Raw genomic sequence first — 16428 nt, 5'->3', positions numbered from 1 at the left:
ACGCTTCCGGAGTCACAGATGCCAGAGACGGCGCCTGCATCACCGCCAGAACTGTGATGATCACAGAGGACGACCAGGGCCCCTGATCGACTAATTGTTTCATTTTGATATGTGCATGTAAATGAATACTGTAAATAGTTGTGACATGTAATAAGGCAAAACACTGTACCACCGACGGGTACCACCATAACCTCTAACACTGTATAACCCAAAACCACCACCCCCACCGGACTCTTTTTTTAACAGGGGGTGAATGTGGTAATCGATATTAGAGGTATTACGGTACATAGGTTGATGCTGTAAGATCATTGGTGTTGGAGGTACCTGAGACAGTAAGATCATTGGTGAAGCCTGCCTGCTGGTTCCGCCCAGTAAGGCGGAGTATAAGAGTCTGTGTCTCCCCAGCAGCTGCATTCTGTACCTGCACTGCTGGGGGAAACATCTAGTCCAATAAAACCTTCAGTTGTCATCCAATCTCGCTTCGGGAGTTAGTGTTCATGCATCACACTACACCCTGTATGCTTCACCTGGTGCTGTTGTTTGTGTATTTACATTGTGTATGTTATGTATGTCCTGTGTTTTTCATGTACTAAATGATTTGTCTGGAGTGTATGCAGGACAATACTTTTCACTGTACCCTGGTAGCATAGTGACTAACACAGTTGCTTCACAGCTCCAGGGTCCCAGGTTCGATTCCCGGCTTGGGTCACTGTCTGTGTGGAGTCTGCACGTTCTCCCCATGTCTGCGTGGGTTTCCTCCGGGTGCTCCGGATTCCTCCCACAGTCCATGTGCAGGTTAGGTGGCTTGGCCATGATAAATTGCCCTTTAGGTGGGGTGGGGTTACTGGGATACGGGGATGGGCGGGGGGGGGGGGGTATCAGCGGGGTGCCCTTCCCAAGAGCCGATGGGCCGAACGGCCTGCTGTGCTGTAAATTCCCTGATTCCAAATGCTGAGCGCTGGGGGGGGCATTGAAGCAGAAACACTGTCACCCTGGAGGGCGGGGCAGGGGGCGGGGCCCGGCGCTGGGGGCGGGGCAGGGGGCGGAGCAGGGGGCGGGGCCCGGCGCTGGGGGCCAGGTCTGGGGGCGGGGCAGGGGGCGGGGCCCGGCGCTGGGGGCCAGGTCTGGGGGCGGGGCAGGGGGCGGGGCCCGGCGCTGGGGGCCAGGTCTGGAGGCGGGGCAGGGGGCGGGGCCCGGCGCTGGAGGCGGGGCCCGGCGCGCGCAGGCGCGGAGCCGGCTCCGGGCGGGAATGGCGGCTGAGTGGGAGCTGTGTCCCGGACGGCTGGTGGGCGGGGTTGGGGGCGGGGTCCGGGGCTGAGGGCGGGGCCCGGCGCTGGGGGGCGGGGCCCGGGGCTGAGGGCGGGGGCTGGGGGCGGGGCTCCGTGTGCGCAGGCGCGGAGCCGGCTCCGGGCGGGAATGGCGGCTGAGTGGGAGCTGTGTCCCGGGCGGCTGGTGGGCGGGGCCCGGGGCTAGGGGGCGGGGCCCGGGGCTAGGGGGCGGGGCCCGGCGCTGGGGGGCGGGGCCCGGCGCTGGGGGGCGGGGCCCGGCGCTGGGGGGCGGGGATAGGGGCGGGGCCCGGCGCGCGCAGGCGCGGAGCCGGCTCCGGGCGGGAATGGCGGCTGAGTGGGAGCTGTGTCCCGGGCGGCTGGTGGGCGGGGCCCGGCGCTGGGGGCGGGGTCCGGGGCTGGGGGCGGGGTCCGGGGCTGGGGGCGGGGTCCGGGGCTGGGGGCGGGGTCCGGGGCTGGGGGCGGGGCCCGGCGCTGGGGGCGGGGCCCGGCGCTGGGGGCGGGGCTCCGTGTGCGCAGGCGCGGAGCCGGCTCCGGGCGGGAATGGCGGCTGTGGGAGCTGTGTCCCGGGCGGTTGGTGGGCGGGGCCCGGGGCTAGGGGGCGGGGCCCGGGGCTAGGGGGCGGGGCCCGGCGCTAGGGGGCGGGGTCCGGCGCTGGGGGGCGGGGTCCGGCGCTGGGGGGCGGGGCCCGGCGCTGGGGGGCGGGGATAGGGGCGGGGCCCGGCGCGCGCAGGCGCGGAGCCGGCTCCGGGCGGGAATGGCGGCTGTGGGAGCTGTGTCCCGGGCGGCTGATGGGCGGGGCTGGGGCTGAGGGCGGGGCCCGGCGCTGGGGGCGGGGCCCGGGGATGGGGGCGGGGCCCGGTGCTGGGGGCGGGGCCCGGTGCTGGGGGCGGGGCCCGGTGCTGGGGGCGGGGCCCGGTGCTGGGGGCGGGGCTCCGTGTGCGCAGGCGCGGAGCCGGCTCCGGGCGGGAATGGCGGCTGAGTGGGAGCTGTGTCCCGGGCGGCTGGTGGGCGGAGGGCAGCCCTGCTTCATCATCGCCGAGATCGGCCAGAACCACCAGGGGGACATTCAGATCGCCAAAGACATGATCCGCATGGTCAAGGTGGGCGAGGGTGAGGGGGGTAGGGTGGTGAGGGGGGGGTAGGGTGAGGAGGGCCGGGTAGGTGAGGAGGGCCGGGTAGGTGAGGAGGGCCGGGTAGGTGAGGAGGGGGGGGTAGGGTGAGGAGGGGGGGGTTAGGGTGAGGAGGGGGGGGTAGGGTGAGGAGTGGGGTAGGGTGAGGAGGGGGGGGTAGGGTGAGGGGGGGGTAGGGTGAGGGGGGGGTAGGGTGAGGAGGGGGGTAGGGTGAGGAGGGGGGGTAGGGTGAGGAGGGGGGGTGGGGGAGGGGGGGGGGTGGGGGTAGGGTGAGGGAGAGTGAGGGGGGTAGGGTGAGGGGGGGGTGGGGGAGAGTGAGGGGGGTAGGGTGGGGGAGAGTGAGGGGGGTAGGGTGGGGGAGAGTGAGGGGGGTAGGGTGGGGGAGAGTGGGGGAGAGTGAGGGGGTAGGGTGGGGGAGAGTGAGGGGGGTAGGGTGGGGGAGAGTGAGGGGGGTAGGGTGGGGGGGGGGTGGGGGAGAGTGAGGGGGTGGGGGAGAGTGAGGGGGGTAGGGTGGGGGGGAGTGAGGTGGGGGAGTGTGAGGGGAGGTAGGGTGGGGGAGAGTGAGGGGTAGGGAGAGTGAGGGGTGGTGCAGGGGTGGGGTATATAGGAGGTGAGGATTGGTGGAAGGGAGTGAGGGATCCTCTCTCCGTCTCTCTTCTCCCCCATCCTCTCTCCGTCTCTCTTCTCCCCCATCCTCTCTCCGTCTCTCTTCTCCCCATCCTCTCTCCGTCTCTCTTCTCCCCCATCCTCTCTCCGTCTCTCTTCTCCCCCATCCTCTCTCCGTCTCTCTTCTCCCCCCATCCTCTCTCCGTCTCTCTTCTCCCCCATCCTCTCTCCGTCTCTCTTCTCCCCCATCCTCTCTCCGTCTCTCTTCTCCCCCATCCTCTCTCCGTCTCTCTTCTCCCCCATCCTCTCTCCGTCTCTCTTCTCCCCATCCTCTCTCCGTCTCTCTTCTCCCCCATCCTCTCTCCGTCTCTCTTCTCCCCCATCCTCTCTCCGTCTCTCTTCCCCATCCTCTCTCCGTCTCTCTTCTCCCCCATCCTCTCTCCGTTTCTGTATTTGTTTTCACTTTCTGTGCTCCCGATGTGCTCAGGGCTCTGCTCGCCTTCCAAGCTTCTTCTACAGTTGCTCATTCCAGACAGATGAACGTTGGACTCTCCGTGCTGCCGGGTTGTTTGGCTTGCTGAGTGAGGGAGGTGGACAAGTTGGGGGACTCTGTGAAAAATGTCATATCTTTCTGAGCAAATGCAGATGCAGAGGAATCAGTGGAAGGGACTGTGCTTGTGCGGAGGGTAGGAGGGATTCAATGATGCGAGGATGTTTTGGACAATGGGAGAAAGATTCTGCTTTCAATACTCTGACATCAGCTCCTGTATACACTCCTATCATAGATTCCCTAAACTGCAGAAGGAGGCCATTTGGCCCATCGTGTCTACACCAGCCTTTGCTCAGATAGAGTTCCCTATCCCTGCCCTTATCCCTGTTACCCCACCTAACCTTTAGGCAATTTAGCATGGCCAATCCACCTAACCTGCACGTCTTTGGACTGTGGGAGGAAACCGGAGCACCCGGAGGAAACCCACGCAGACACTGGGAGGGTGTACAAAGTCTACACAGACAGTTACCCAAGTCCCCGACGCAGTGATGCAGCAGTGCTAACCACTGCTGCCTTGGCACTGAGAGCAGTGCTAACCACTGTGATACCATAGTCCAGTGATGCAACAGTGCTAACCACTGTGCTGCCCTGGCACAATGATGCAGCAGTGCTAACCACTGTGCTGCCCTGGCACAGTGATGCAGCAGTGCTAACCACTGTGATACCATAGTCCAGTGATGCAACAGTGCTAACCACTGTGCTGCCCTGGTGCTGCGAGGCAGCAGTGCTAACCACTGTGCTGCCCTGGTGCATTGATGCAGCAGTGCTAACCGCTGTGCTGCCCTGGTGCTGCGAGGCAGCAGTGCTAACCACTGTGCTGCCCTGGTGCTGCGAGGCAGCAGTGCTAACCACCGTGCTGCCCTGGTGCTGCGAGGCAGCAGTGCTAACCACTGTGCTGCCCTGGTGCTGCGAGGCAGCAGTGCTAACCACTGTGCTGTCCTGGTGCTGCGAGGCAGCAGTGCTAACCACTGTGCTGCCCTGGTGCTGCGAGGCAGCAGTGCTAACCACTGTGCTGCCCTGGTGCTGCAAGGCAGCAGTGCTAACCACTGTGCTGCCCTGGTGCTGCGAGGCAGCAGTGCTAACCACTGTGCTGTCCTGGTGCTGCGAGGCAGCAGTGCTAACCACTGTGCTGTCCTGGTGCTGCGAGGCAGCAGTGCTAACCACTGTGCTGTCCTGGTGCTGCGAGGCAGCAGTGCTAACCACTGTACTGGACCCTCTGAATTTGCCAGAATAGGAGCCTTGAGCTCTGGTGTGAATCCACTGCCTGCCATCCAGACCCTGGAGCAGGATCCGACATGTTGGCTGAGTTACTCTGGATAGGGGCCTGGTACCTGGAGGAGGGCCAGGTGAACAAAACATTGGTCAGTGAAGCTGATATGGCTGGTCACAACTAGTTGCTATTGGGTGTGTTTGGTCAAATAGACTCGAGAATAGTTTCTAAATAACCTTGCTTTAATACTAGAAACACTAGCGGCCAAGGAAGAACCAATAGTTCTCATTTTCCTAAGTGCAGCACGATTCTGTTGCCCATTGGCTTGGCATTGTCGTAGTCAGTTGCAATATTCAGTCTTGTGAAAGTATTTTGTAAAGGTGTGCTGTCCTTGTTCTTCATGCACAGGAATGTGGGGCAGACTGTGCAAAGTTCCAGAAGAGTGAGCTGGAATACAAATTTAACAAGAAAGCTTTAAAAAGGCCTTACCAATCCAAACACTCCTGGGGAGCCACCTATGGAGATCACAAGCGCCACCTGGAGTTCAGTCACGAGCAGTACAGGGAGCTCTCCAAATTTGCTCAAGAAGTTGGTATCTTTTTCACAGCATCTGGTATGGATGAGGTAGGTCTTATTTTTAGATTATGCCAATTTGTTTTGCTTTTTTACTTTTGATTTAATTTCCTATAATGTCTCCTGTAAATACCATTTATATTGGCAGAGGTTTTAAAATCCATTTTTCTACAAGATCTGATTCCAGGTCATAATTGCAAGTTCTATCTCCTTGCTATGCTTGGATTTCTGAATCATAAATTTCATTAAAAAGAAGGGATGGTTAGCTGCAAGCCATGTTCAATGTTTACTCCGAGCATCACGAAGGCTGATTTCCTGCCAACAACCTTTGGAACGAAAATTGAAAGTCGCCGTAGTCCCCGAGGACCATACAGGCTGCTCCCGTAGAATTTACAGAGCAGAAGGAGACCATTCGGCCCATCGACTGCACTGACTCCTGAAATGAGCAACCTACCCAAGCCCACACTCCACCCTATCCCGGTAACCCTCACTTAACCTTTTGGACACTAGGGGGCAATTTATCATGGCCAATCCACCTAACCCGCACATCCTTGGACTGTGGGGGGAAACCGGAGGAAACCCACGCACACAAGGGGAGAACATGCAGATTCCGCACAGACTGTGCCCCAAGCGGGAATCGAACCCGGGTCCCTGGCACAGTGAAGCAACAGTGCTAACCACTGTCCTCCCATGCTGCCTCTTGAGAGCTGACTGGTGGTGATTTAACCTCAGAGTCACCACACCTCAGGCGAGGGGCAAGATTGAGAAGGCGCGGTACAGGAATTGAACCCGTGCTGCTGGTGTTGCTCTGCATCACCAACAAGCTGTGCAGCCAAGTGAGCTAAACCAAGTTTAATGACCACAGATATTCACAAACTCGTTCTGCCTCCCACAGTTTTCCACAGAATATTCAGAATGACACATTTGTTTTATTGGTGATCTGTATATCCACGTCAGTTTACCCACCCTTGTTACACAACAATTAATATCTGTAGCCATCTGTTAATCTTTTAGTTCACTCCTAATCTCATCCTTTGTATGAAGACGTGTCTGACTGCACCCTGAGCAGCCTAACTCAACTTTAAGGTTATGCCACCCGATTCTAGACTCCCTCCCCAGGGGAAATGGGGTACGTAGAGAGAAACTCAAAATGTTTTAATCATTTGAATGAACACCTCGCACAGATCATTTATTAGTCTTCCATGAAACCGATAAATTTTTAATAATCAACCACATCAATGCTGACTTGAATGCAGTTAGCAGGAGTAAACATCCTGTTTGTTTAGCAGACTGTTCCCTTGCCACATCTGGTGTTACAAACTGTTTCCAGTTCTCGTTGCCTGTGTGCACAAGATGGGAACTTAGACAAAATCTCGGCTGTTATTTCTAGAAATATACTGAAAGGGGAATATTGCAGCTCTTGACTGTCACTATGTCACAATCCTGGAGTGTTGTTCCCAACTAAACTCTGGATGTACCTGCAACACGAGGAGTGCTCACCAATTAGGGATGGCCAAGTCAGTAACGCCCAAATCCTGTAAAACACTCCTTCACGGTTTATTCAGGTAGCTGATAACATAAGGAGTCGGCCATCTGGCCCCTCGAGCCTGCACCGCCATTCAATGAGATCATAGCTGATCTTTTGTGGGCTCAGCTCCACTTTCCGGCTTGAACACCATAACCCTTAATCGCATTCTTGAAAAAACTATCTATCTCTATCTTAAAAACATTTAATGAAGGAGCCTCAACTGCTTCACTGGGCAAGGAATTCCATAGATTCACAACCCTTTGGGTGAAGAAGTTCCTCCTAAACTCAGTCCTAAATCTACTTCCCCTTATTTTGAGGCTATGCCCCCTAGTTCTGCTTTCACCCGCCAGTAGAAACAACCTGCCCGCATCTATCCTATCTATTCCCATCATAATTTTATATGTTTCTATAAGATCCCTCCTCATCCTTCTAAATTCCAACAAGTACAGTCCCAGTCTATTCAACCTCTCCTCGTAATCCAACCCCTTCAGCTCTGGGATTAACCTAGTGAATCTCCTCTGCACACCTTCCAATGCCAGTACGTCCTTTCTCAGGTAAGGAGACCAAAACTGAACACAATACTCCAGGTGTGGCCTCACTAACACCGTATACAATTGCAGCATAACCTCCCTAGTCTTAAACTCCATCCCTCGAGCAATGAAGGACAAAATTCCATTCGCTTTCTTAATTACCTGCTGCACCTGTAAACCAACTTTTTGTGACTCATGCACAAGCACACCCAGGTCTCTCTGCACAGCGGCATGCTTTAATATTTTATCGTTTAAATAATAATCCCGTTTGCTGTTATTCCTACCAAAATGGATAACCTCACATTTGTCAACATTGATACACCTGCAAACCCAGGTTAACCCTTAAACTGTTCTTTTTGTTAGGCCTGTTGAAGATTAACTTGGTGAATTGATGTCATCATTTATCTTTAGAATAGGCACAGACTGGAATAACCATTGTGGAAGTTTATTGAGAGCAAAAGGTTAGTAAGGAAGTCTAGAAATTGAAAAATGAAGCAGAACACCTGGATAAGTAGAAATGTTAGAATAAAAGGATTAATGACCAGAATCATACCAGTGGCAGGCTCTGTGTGGGCAGCCCCCCCCCCCCCCCCCCCCATGCCCGTGCGGGCAGCCCCCCCCCCCCCCCGTGTCCGTGTGGGCAGCCCCCCCCCCCCGTGTCCGTGCGCGAAGCCCACCCACCCCCGTGCGCGAAGCCCCCCCCCCCCCCCGTGTCCATGCAGGCAGCCCCCCCCCCCCCCCCCCCCCCCCCCCCATGTCCATGCAGGCAGCCACCCCCCCGCCCTGGGCCGTGTGGGAAGCCCCCTGCTCCATTCCCCCGTGTCTGTGCGGGCATCCACGCCCCCCCCATGTCCGTGCGGGCAGCCCCCTCCCCCGTGTCTGTGCAGCCATCCCCCCCCCCCATGTCCGTGCGGGCAGCCCCCTCCCCCGTGTCTGTGCGGGCAGCCACCCCCATGTCCGTGCGGGCAGCCCCCTCCCCCGTGTCTGTGCGGGCAGCCCCCCCCATGTCCATGCGGGCAGCCCCCTCCCCCGTGTCCGAGCGGGCAGCCCCCCTCCCCATGTCCATGCGGGCAGCCCCCTCCCCCGTGTCTGTGTGGGCAGCCCCCCCCCCCCCCCCCCCCCCACCCCCAATGTCCGTGCGCACAGTCTCAGTGTTTGTTCCTCTGTGTTACAGATGGCAGTTGAGTTTCTTCATGAACTGAATGTACCTTTCTTCAAAGTCGGTTCTGGGGACACTAATAACTTTCCATATTTGGAAAAAGCTGCCAAGAAAGGTAAGTGAAACTCCAGAATTTTCCATGTTCCGCTTCAGTATCTACTTGTACTGACGATCTGTTTGTGTTGGTAGGTCGGCCAATGGTTATCTCTAGTGGGATGCAGAGCATGCAGACAATGAGGGAAGTTTACAAAACCGTCAAACCCATCAATACAAAGTTCTGCTTTCTCCAGTGCACCAGTGCATACCCACTGGAGCCCGAAGACGCTCACCTACGGATCATCACGGTCAGTACAAGGCCCAAATATTCTAGCATTCTCATTGAAAGCTCCACAACTTTAGGGTTTCTCTGCCTGGCTGCACTTGAACAAATGTCCCTTGTGTTCTTCTCCACCTGCACACAATTGCCTGTTCATTCTGTGTACTTCCAGCCTCCCCCCCCGCCTATATTTTATACAACTTTTATCATCTTATACTCTCGCATTTAGAAGAATGAGGGGAGATCTAATCGAGGTATACAAGATGCTAAAAGGTTTGGATAAAGTAGACGTGGAGCGGATGCTTCCTCTTGTGGGGCTTCTAGAACGAGAGGTCATAGTCTTAGAATAAGAGGTAGCAAATTTAAAACAGAGTTGAGGAGAAACTACTTCTCCCAAAGGGTTGTGAATCTGTGGAATTCGCTACCCCAGAGTGCGGTGGATGCTGGGACAGTGAGTAAATTTAAGGAGGAGTTAGACAGATTTTAAATTGGGAATGGGTTGAAGGGTTACGGAGAACGGGCAGGACGGTGGCGTTGGGGCCAGGATGGGATCAGCCGTGATTGTACTAAATGGTGGAGCCGGCTCGAGAGGCTGAATTGCCAACGCCTGCCCAGAAATAACAATTCTGTCTGATTCCACCTTCCAGTTCTTGGTCTGCAGTCCTGAAGGTAACAGCACTTTGGTGTTCTTGATAATTAAGGGGATTTTTTGATTAATATGGGGATCAGGGGTTATGGGAATGAGGAGCATATCAGCCATGATCTAATGGCGGAGCACACTCGATGGGCTGAATGGTCTCATTCTGCTCCTATATCTTATGGTCTTATATGATTGATTGGCCGAAGCTGTCACCAATCTGTCAAGTGGTGTGGGATGGATGTTGTTGGGGTTTTGGTCAGGCATCAAACAAACTGAAAACTGGGCATCCATTGTGTGACCAGGATTCTCCGGGAGCTTCCTTTCCGTTGCAAAATGTTAGCTCTGTGCAGGGACGCCCTTTAAATACAGCACCTGGATTACTGAAGCTCTGCGGACGTAGCGGTGGGGGCAAATCAGAGGCTGCCCTGTCAGTTTTCCGATGTCAAACCCGTGCCTGCTCATTGCACAATACGGTGGGAATCAGCTATTGGAATCAGCGGCAGGATCCAATGCCTCTTTCCCTGCCCGACATTGCCGAATCATCATAGAATTTACAGTGCAGAAGGAGGCCATTCGGCCCATCGAGTCTGCACCGGCTCTTGGAAAGAGCACCCTACCCGAGGTCAACACCTCCACCCTATCCCCATAACCCAGTAACCCCACCCAACACTGACGGCAATTTTGGACACTAAAGGCAATTTATCATGGCCAATCCACCTAACCTGCAGATCTTTGGACTCTATCTGTGTCCTCCTGTCCCCCCTCAGTCTCCTCTGCTCCAAGGAAAACAATCCCAGTCTATCCAATCTCTCTTCATAACTAATCCTGGGACAATTGTGCCCAAATTTTGCCCAGTGTATGTGAAGGGAAAGGGAATGTTTCTTATTGTAGAACAGTCATATATTATACAAGTGAGTTTACCGTTCTAGCAGACATTGAATGAATAAACATTTCCCTTATAAACATCTGAAATACTGAGTGAGGGATGTGCATGGAGGGGAAATGCTGTAGAACCCCAGGCCACTGCTGTAGTGAAGCCCTAAATACAATCTGCTTTCGGCCGAGGTTTTGTTTCTGCCATGTTGAGGTGCCTTTGTGGTCCCCAGCCTAATTCAGCATCACTGTCCTCTCCGGAGCGGCTAACCCTCAGCTCATCTCAAACAAAGAGGTCTACAGCACACAAAACAATTCTTCAGCCCTTCTTATTTCGCCGGTCATAAACAACCACTTCACCATTCTAATTCCGATTTCCAGCACTTGGCCCATAGCCTTGTCTACCCTGGTTCGCTAGAATACATCTAAATACTGTTCTGAGGGTCTCGGCCTCCACCCCCCCTTTCAGGCAGCGAGTTCCAGACTCCCACCACCCTCTGGGTAAAAAGGTTTTTCCTCACATCCCCTCTAAACCCCCTTCCCCTCATCTTAAATCTCTGCCCCCTGGTCACTGATCCCTCCACCAACGGGAAAGGTTTCTTCCTGACTACTCTATCTGTGTCCTCCTGTCCCCCCTCAGTCTCCTCTGCTCCAAGGAAAACAATCCCAGTCTCTCCAATCTCTCTTCATAACTAAAACTCTCCAGCCCAGGCAACATCCTGGTAAATCCCCTCTGCACCCTTTCCAGTGCTATCACATCCCTCCTATAATGTGGATTCCAGAACTGCCCACAATACTCTAGTTGTGGCCTAACCAACGTTTTATACAGTTCCAGCATAACCTCCCTGCTCTTAAACTCTATTCCTCGGCTAATAAAGGTAAGAATACCAAATACCTTCTTAACCACTGTATCCACCGGCTCTGCTGCCTTAAGGGACGGGAGTACATGCTCAACAAGGTCCCTCTGATCCTCGGTGCTTCCCAGGGTCCTGCCGTTTATCCTGTATTCCCTTTGCCTTGTTTGTCCTGCCCAAGTGCATCACCTCACACTTATCCCGATTGAATTCCATTTGCCACTGATCAGCCCATCTGACCAGTTAGTTTAACTTTTGGGCGAAAGTTTTTAAAACAATGTGGGACAAAATAGTTTCTTGGATTAATTGTGGAAATTAAAGGACACAATTTCAAAATTTGCAGATGACACAAAAGTATTGTGTACTGTGAGAAAGACCGAGATAGATTTCAACAGGACATCAACAGGCTGGTGAATGAGTGGATAAATGGCATTGACATTTCATGCAGAGGATTGATACATTTTGGTAAGAACAGGCAAAGGCTAAACTCTAAAGGGGGTGGAGCAGAAACTGGATGTATATGTGTGTTAATCATTGGAGGTGGCATGGAACCTGAGCTGTTAAGAACACGTACCAAAACCTGGGCTTTATAAATAGGAACATAAGGTTCATTATAAAACACTGGAGTATTGTGCCTAATTCTGGGCAATGCCCTTTAGGAACAGTGTGAAGGAAGGCTGCAGAAAGGGACTTCAGTTACATTGAGAGATTGAGGAAGCTAGAGTTCTCCTTGGGGAAGAGCTTGCTGAGAGGAAAGGGAAAATGCTGGAAAATCTCAGCAGGTCTGGCAGCATCTGTAGGGAGAGAAAAGAGCTAACGTTTCGAGTCCGATGACTCTTTGTCAAAGCTAACAGACAGAGAGAGTGGGACTGTGGAGTGAGAATGAAAGATGAGTCATAGCCACAGAAACCCAGGGAAACCAAGGGGAAAAAGTGTTAATGGCAGTCCCCAGAGAGGACAAAAGATGTGTGAGGGAGGGACTTACGGAAATCCTGTCGGAGAGAAGAGCAGTACTTCTTCAGGGTAGGCATTCCTGGAAGAAAGGTGGCAGTGAGTTAAAAGAGGAGTTTTGATAGAGGTGTTCAAAAAACCATGCGCCGTCTAGACAGAGAGGAACTGTTCCTACTGACAGAGGGGTTGAGAAAAGAGGCCACTGTTTTAAAAGGTAAATGGCAAAAATAACAAAGGTGATGAGCGGAAAGACGTGTTTGCACAGTGAATGGTTAGGATTTAAAATGCACGGAGTGGCCGAATTGGATAATTATCTAAAGAGAGGGAAATTTGCGTGTTCACCACGCCACACCGCTCTTGTAGAGCTCCGACTTGGCCCTGCTAAAGGCCTACTTGCCAATTCTGCTGCTAGGCCAATGCAGAAACTGGTGCCTTCTCACTGCACCACCCGATTCTCTTCAGCCCACTTTAGTGCTGCTCCTTCGGCCAATAGCTCTGGAAACACGCTGTCACTGATCACGCTGGTTCATTCCCCTGTGGCTTTGTCCGAAGCGACCGGTGGGACTGATCAAGCTTGATGCAGGTCCCTAGTCCTCCTTCCCATCAACTTCCTGAACATCGACTCAAAGCATTCAGCCGGCCTCAGACCCTCCACCCCCTCAGGCAGCCCCATGGTCCTACGGTTCTGCTGCCACGGCCTACTTTTCAGGTCGTCGATCTTTGCTCTCAGGCCCTGATTTCTTTCCTCTATCCTCCGCAGCTCAGCATCTAGCGAGGCTAACTGGTCGCTGTGCTGTGACGGTCTCCTCAACCCACTTCTCCACCTCGCCATGTTGCTGCACTGACTCCAATGGCTTTTCCAACACCTCCTTTATCGGCACCAGGGCCTCATCCACTGGTTTGCTCAGGGTCTCCATTACTGGGTGGGGTTGCGGGAAGGATCGAGGTGTGGGCTTGGGTAGGGTGCTCTTTCCAAAGGCTGGTGCAGACTCGATGGGCTGAATGGCCACCTCCTGTACTGTAGATTCTAGGATTCTCTAATCCCCTCCTGACCCCCTCATATTCTCCACCTTTTTTTCTCTCTCAATAAGTTAGGGGATATAACTTAACAATTGTTTATTGGGGTCTCTTCAATATGTCCTTGAGTCAGGGAACAAACTGTATTTGATCAGAGCTCTTAACCAGTTGTTTACCCAATTTATTAATTCTTTTCTGTTATTGAGGTGTTAATTATTTTCTGCTTCCAGGAGTACAAAAAGGAATTTCCAGATATTCCTATTGGATACTCTGGCCATGAAACTGGAATTGCTATAAGCATAGCTGCAGTTGCAATGGGAGCTAAAATTTTGGAACGCCATGTGACCATGAACAAAAGCTGGAAAGGCAGTGACCATCAAGCTTCTCTGGAACCCAACGAGCTGCAAGAACTGGTTCGCTCGATCCGTATTGTCGAAAGAGCATTTGGATCTCCCATCAAACATCTGCTACCATGTGAGGTAGCATGCCAAAACAAGGTAACTTATTCTGCAATGGGTTATATCGAGCAGCGTTCTTCAAACTTTTTTTACGGGGACCCATTTTTACCAACCGGCCGACCTTTGCGACCCACGCCGGCCGAACTGCGCGACCCACGCCGGCCGAACTGCGCGACCCACGCCGGCCGACCTGCGCGACCCACGCCGGCCGACCTGCGCGACCCACCATTTTCTCTTACCTTGTTTGCTGCTGACAAAAATGGTGGAAATGGTTTTGGGTCCCTTTGGCCCTCGTACACACTCCTCCAATGGAACCTGTTGGATGAAGGTGAAGCCTTCCGGTGTCGGAAAGTATGGAATCTCCATCTGTCCAAAGTTCTGCATTTTTTTCCTGTGAAATTTTATCAAATAAACCACCCCTGAACTTGTAAAAAAAATAAAATGAATAAAATAAATGGAAAAATGAATAAAACACCCGTGAACTTGTAAATAAAATAAATGAAAAAAATGAAAATTAAATTAATAAAATAAATGAATAAAAACCACTTCAGAACTTGTAAAACAAAAAGCTGCAACCATTTAAAAAAAATAGCGGCTGCACTGCGCATGCGTGTCCGAATTGGGTGCGCATGTACAATGCGGCCAAACTTTTTGACATTTTCGCGGAATGCGCATGCGCAATGCAGCCGAACTTTTTTCTCACATGCTCGCGGCCGCTTGCAGCTGGCGTTATGAAAAGCCGGCTGCTGCGCGGGGATTTGCACGATCGGAAGCACCGCGGACAACGGCCCTCCCGACACCCGCCAGCGACCCACCCGCGGGTCGCACCCCCGACTTTGAAGAACACTGATGTAGAGAGTCAAAGAACAAAATCAATATGAACGTGTTTAAAGCTTGTCTCTTTCTGTGCCAGTGTTTTGGTAATTATTCAGTGCCATCAGGTGAAGACAAGGAAAGAAAGTGGAGGCTGTGTTCAAAGTGGATTTTTTAAATAAACAATTTAATCTTTCACTAGTGATCAGTGATCTTTCTGCAGAATTATAAAAAAACATTATAGGGTGAGGGTGTTGTTGGCAAGGTCAGTGGCTGCTGCCTCTTGAGTTAAAAGCCCTTTCAAAGGGCAGTTACAAGTTGCCCACATTGCTGTGGGTCTGGAGTCAGATGTTGGACAGACTGGGTAAGGACGGCAGATTTCCTTCCCCAATGGAAACTAGTGAACCGGATGGGTTTTTCCAACAATTGCTGCTAGTTTTGTGGTCACCATTACTGAAACTGGCTTTCAATCCTGGGTTTTATTCATTGTGTCTAAACTGCCTTGGTGGGATCTGGACAATATCACCACCATCTCCCATTATAAATCTTGGTATAATCTGTAGGGAACTCATAGAATTTACAGTGCAGAAGGAGACCATTCGGCCCATCGAGTCTGCACCGGCTCTTAGAAAGAGCACCCTACCCAAGCCCACAACCCCACCCAACACTAAGGGCAATTTAGCATGGCCAATTCACCTAACCCGCACATCTTTGGACTGTGGGAGGAAACCGGAGCACCCGGAGGAAACCCACGCAGACACAGGGAGGATGTGCAGACTCCGCACAGACAGTGACCCAAGCCGGAATCGAACCTGGGACACTGGAGCTGTGAAGCAATTGTGCTATCCACAATGCTACCGTGCTGCCCGTAACTTGTACTGCATGTTTCATTTAAGGCACTTAAAATATTTATGTTTGCATTTTTTATCTTTTACAGCTGGGAAAATCCATAGTATCCAAAGTAACTATTCCTGAAGGAACAAAACTGACGCTGGACATGATGACTGTGAAGGTGGCAGAACCCAAAGGCATTGAGCCAGAAAACATCTTTAAACTGGTCGGGAAGACAGTGAAAATCCACATAGATGCAGATGATGCAATCAGAGATGACATGATTGAAAGTTAAAGAAATAAGTTTATACAAAGGGGGCGCACAAACAAACTAAATATCTGATCATTTAAATCGCCAAAAAAATTTGTCCTTTGAACCAAATCAAGACTTTTAATTTTATAGATCAATCTTCAATTGGGGAGAATTTAACACTTCTGTAATTACTGTTCCAAACCCATTAAATAAAACCTTAACTGCTGCATCAAAATATGTTGTTAAATTCCATTATCAGTGTTCTCTTATTAAGAAAGCCGTGTGACTGTTGCGTGTGGAAGATAATGGGGCAATGTTCAAATCCATTTTATTTTATCGACCTAGCTGTTTGAAATAAAACCAACCTTCACGTAACCATTACCGGTAACATGGTTTACAATGCACCTTCTCCATGTCCCACATCCAATTCAAAATGTACATCGGTCCCTGTTCATCAGCTGCTGCTGCGCCAGTGCAGGTAAATATCACGGAGTACATTAAAATGATGAGCAAAGCTTTTGTTTCCTAGTTTTTTATTCAATCAAGTGATATGGGCGTCGTTGGTTAGGCCAGCATTCATTGCCCATCCTTAGTTGCCCTTCAGAAGGTGGTGATGGTGAACTGCCTTCTTGAACCGCTGCAGTCCCTGACATGTAGCCACACCCACTGTGCTGTTAGGGAGGGAGTTCCAGGATGTTGCCCCAGCGACTGAAGCAGCGGCTGATATATTTCCAAGTCAGGATGGTGAGTGACTTGGAGGGGAACCTCCAGGTGGTGGGGTTCTCAGGTATATGCTGCTCTTGTCTGACTAAATGGTTGCAGTCATTAGTTTGGAAGGTGCTGTCTA

At 52.5% G+C, this 16428-nt stretch overlaps 1 protein-coding gene across 1 annotated transcript; it reads left to right on the top strand.

Annotated features, from left to right (window-relative positions):
* Window positions 1-2215: 2215 nt before the first annotated feature.
* Window positions 2216-16095, top strand: nansa (N-acetylneuraminic acid synthase a). Its single transcript, XM_038792903.1, has 6 exons — window positions 2216-2389; window positions 5194-5409; window positions 8591-8690; window positions 8765-8919; window positions 13457-13723; window positions 15435-16095. The coding sequence occupies exons 1-6, from the start codon at window positions 2258-2260 to the stop codon at window positions 15621-15623; spliced, it is 1059 nt and encodes a 352-aa protein (XP_038648831.1). The 5' UTR covers window positions 2216-2257; the 3' UTR covers window positions 15624-16095.
* The last annotated feature ends 333 nt before the right edge of the window (window positions 16096-16428 follow it).

This window comes from Scyliorhinus canicula, chromosome 3 (genome assembly GCF_902713615.1).
Source record: "Scyliorhinus canicula chromosome 3, sScyCan1.1, whole genome shotgun sequence".
In the NCBI taxonomy this organism is placed as follows: domain Eukaryota; kingdom Metazoa; phylum Chordata; class Chondrichthyes; order Carcharhiniformes; family Scyliorhinidae; genus Scyliorhinus; species Scyliorhinus canicula.
This window is presented reverse-complemented; position numbering and strand designations above follow the sequence as displayed.

Bases quoted from the DNA above. Each gene is read 5' to 3' on its own strand.
- nansa (XM_038792903.1), top strand. From the start codon at position 2,258: ATGGCGGCTGAGTGGGAGCTGTGTCCCGGGCGGCTGGTGGGCGGAGGG. The intron at 8,920-13,456 runs GTCAGTACAAGG...TTCTGCTTCCAG, and splicing joins CTCACCTACGGATCATCACG to GAGTACAAAAAGGAATTTCC. The intron at 13,724-15,434 runs GTAACTTATTCT...TATCTTTTACAG, and splicing joins AGGTAGCATGCCAAAACAAG to CTGGGAAAATCCATAGTATC.